Source organism: Lactuca saligna, chromosome 4 (genome assembly GCF_052625555.1).
Source record: "Lactuca saligna cultivar CGN05327 chromosome 4, ASM5262555v1, whole genome shotgun sequence".
NCBI lineage: Eukaryota > Viridiplantae > Streptophyta > Magnoliopsida > Asterales > Asteraceae > Lactuca > Lactuca saligna.
In genome coordinates, this window is record NC_136420.1 from 104260914 (window position 1) to 104264628 (window position 3715).

Sequence of the window (3715 nt, forward strand, 5' to 3'; positions counted from 1 at the left end):
GCCCAAAACGACATAGGAAGACCAGCATGTATCATCAAGGTTCTTCCTGCCTCTATCAGTGTTCGATTTCTTCGTTCAGCAACTCCGTTTTGTTGAGGTGTGCGAGGAGCTGAAAAGTTCTGCCCAATGCCTTTACAATCACAAAAGTCTTCAAGAGTTGAATTCCGGAACTCAGTGCCATGATCACTCCTTAGCTGCTTAACTTTGAGACCAGTCAGTGTCTCGTTTTGACGAATCAGGGAGATAATTTCTTGTGCAGCATGACTTTTCTTCTTCAAGAAAACCACCCATGTAAATCGAGTAAATTCATCCACAACCACCAGAGTATACTTGTTTCCTCCTATGGAACATATAGGAATAGGTCCAAACAAGTCCATGTGAAGTAAATGAAGAGGAACGGATATGCTAGAACATGAATTGGGTTTGAAAGATGACATGGTTTGCTTTCCTTGTTCACACGCTGAGCACACCTTATCTTTGACAAAACTGAATTTTGGAAGACCTCTAACCAGATCTTGATTGGATATTTTAGACAAATACTTAAAGTTCAAATGTGAGAACCTTTTATGCCAAATCCAGCTGAGATTGATTTGAGATTTGGTAAAAAAAACATTGCATCAGTGCCCTGTCACTTGAGAACATGTCGAGAACATATATATCATCTTTTCTGCTTGCTGAGAGTGCAATGTTCTTGTCGGTGTTGATGACTCTTCCCTCCTTCTTTGTAAAATGAACTTCATAATCAGCATCACACAATTGGTTGATTGAGATAAGGTTGTGTTTGAGCCCCTTTACATATGAAACATTCTGAAACACCACATTGTTGCACTTGATGTTCCCATATCCTTTAGTAAACCCCTTTCCATTGTCTCCGTATGTAACTGCAGGACCACTTTTCTTGACATAGTCTTCCAGGAGAGACTTGGATCCTGTCATATGTCTTGAGAAACAATTGTCTAAGTACCAAAGATGCTCTTGACCATGCAGTGCTGAGAAACTAGTTAGAACACACTGACCCATTGTAAAATGAGTCATTCACAAAGTTTTTCGACAATAAATTATAACACTCTTTAGGAAGACAGTTCAAAGAATTTGATTTAAGAGTCCATTTTTCATTTCTAATTTTGATGTTGTCAGCTCTTAAAGATGTTTTATCAAATGTGCATTCACTGATCTTGTGAGAGGTATTATCACATCTGTAACAAACTCTAGTACCAAAGTTTTTCTTGGTGAGCAGATGTCTAGATTTAACATATTTGGATTTGTAAGATCCACCAAGTGAACTTTGAGTCCTTTTGTTTGACATTGAGTCACAACTGAATTCAGTGTCAGATGGATTATGATCAGTGATGGATAAGGAGCTGACATCAGTATCAGATTTGAACTTATTCACGGAAGCACTATTAGGGTAATGCTTAAGTTGTTCATGAACAACATGAAACACTCCATTTGAGATAGGGAAGGAAATAATATTTTCAGTGAGAGGAGTTTGTCTCACAAGATGTGCAGGGTAAGAGGTAGGATCAATTCCGGTAATTTCAATATTACACTCAGTAACACCATTAGAATTAGTAACACAATATTCATCATTTAGACTCTGATTAATAAAAGTGTTACTGATAAACTTATTTTTGAAACTATCTTTCAACTCATTCATGGAATAAAATTCAGATTCTTTTTCTTGAGATTTAAAAACCTTTTCAGCTTCAGCAAAATTTTCCCCAAGAATTTTCTCACATGAATGAGGTATTTGAGCAGAAATGACATAATTAGCATTTTTGTGAGATTTAGCCCAAATTTGTAGTACATTTTGTTCTTTGTTCAAGAGATCTTTAATATTATCAATTTCAATAGACAGAGAGGAATTTGATAAACTAGTGACTCTTAGATTTTCCTGAGTAGTATCAATAATGTTATTTTTCAGGGATAGTTCGGTTTTAAGAAAATCAATTTGATTTTGCAAATCCCTTATTATTTGATTCTTCTTAGAATTAAGAACACCCAAATACTCAAACATTTTGATTTTTTCATTCATTGAATAGGAAACAAAATTTTGAACCTGATACATTGAAGGGGAGTCAGTGTTGTGCTTCCTGGAATTTTCAACTGCATCAGACATATCATCATCAAACGAACTTTTGTTGACTTCACATTCATTAGCATCTTCTATCTTAGCCATCACACATTTAACTTCATCATCTGATGACTCCTCATCAGTCTTCCATTTTTCTTCTTCAGTGACAAAAACTTTATGTTCCATGTTCTCTGCTTTCAGCTTTTCAACCAACTTGTTGTACTTTTGCTTCCAGTATTCATCCGAGCTTTGGGTTCTTTGTTTGCATTCTTTTGCAAAATGATCAGTGCTACCACAGTTAAAGCATTGAGCTTTCTCTTTCCTTTTAGTAGCATGTTTCTTGTCAGCATCTGATTTTTTTGAAGATTTCCCACTCATCTTCTTCTGAAACTTTGAGAAATTTCGGCCTAATTTCTCAAAAGTCTTAACAATTAAAGCCGTACTAGCAACAACCTTTTCCAGATCATCAGTATTACTTTTAGAAGAATCAGTGTCTGAATGGTTTTCAGTGTCTGACTCGGACTCTTGCCTTTTGTTTGGAAACAGTGCCACTGATGACTCACGCTGAGCATCCTTCATCAGCTCCTTTCTCTAGAGCTTTGATTCCTCATAGTATCGAAGGTTTCCATAAAGACTTTGTAAGTCAATTGTGCTGATCTTCTCACTATTCTTCAACACATCAACATGATTCTCCCAACCTGCACCCAAATAATCCAAAAACTTCTGCACTAGAACAGTTCGATGTTTCAACTGATCTAGTCTCCGCAGATCATTAACAAGAGTATTAAACCTGTTAAAGGTTTGAGTCAGGGTTTCACCTTTCTTTGCAAAGAAATGTTCATACCTTCTGTTTAGATCATTTATCTGAGTAGCCTTGACTTCCTCAGTGCCTTCAAAAGATACATTCAGCGTGTCCATCATTTCTTTTGCTGAGATGCAGTTCTGAACCAGCCTAAAGATATTGTATGGTAAAGCATAGCTGATTGCAGCCCAAGCACGAACATCGAGACCATTCTTTCTTTTGTCATATGTTGTCCAGTTTTCTCTAGGTGTTTTCTTCATGAAACCATCAGGAACATTGTTTTTCAAGGGCTGATACATCGGAACATATGGACCATTGTCGATGATGTCCAACATGTCTTCATCTACAGATTCTAATGCATAGAGAGCTTTGATTTTCCACATAGCAAAATTGGTTTCATCAAATGGAGGAATTTTAGCAGAAGGATGATTTGATGAGTTTAAAGAGGAAGATGATGAAGCCATTTGTTTGATAAGAGAACACTGCTCTGATACCAATTGAGAGGACCTTAGATCAAACAATTTATCAAACAATGACTATCAACAAGAACAAAGAAGTTTCACAAAAAAATTTCACTAAGAATAATAATCTCACAAAGAGATTATTGAATGCACAAAGCGGCTATTAGGGTTTGTGAAAGATGATCTCTCACAAACTTGTACAAAACGACTATATAGAATTAATCTAGGCAATCCCTACAAATCAGGGATATACCATCTAACTAATAGACGATAACTATGGAAACAAGATAAGTACTAAATTTGTTACAAAATGTTGAATATAAAACTATACACTGAACAACTGGTATGCTGACGCTGGGTTATGTGCTGACGCTGAGT

The 3715-nt window shown here is 36.2% G+C and overlaps 1 protein-coding gene across 1 annotated transcript; it reads right to left on the reverse strand.

Moving 5' to 3' along the window:
• Positions 1-2665: 2665 nt before the first annotated feature.
• On the reverse strand, positions 2666-3259 carry LOC145040002 (uncharacterized). The gene has a single exon (XM_078987994.1). It carries the CDS (start codon positions 3257-3259, stop codon positions 2666-2668), a length of 594 nt encoding a protein of 197 aa, XP_078844120.1.
• Between the last annotated feature and the right edge of the window lie 456 nt (positions 3260-3715).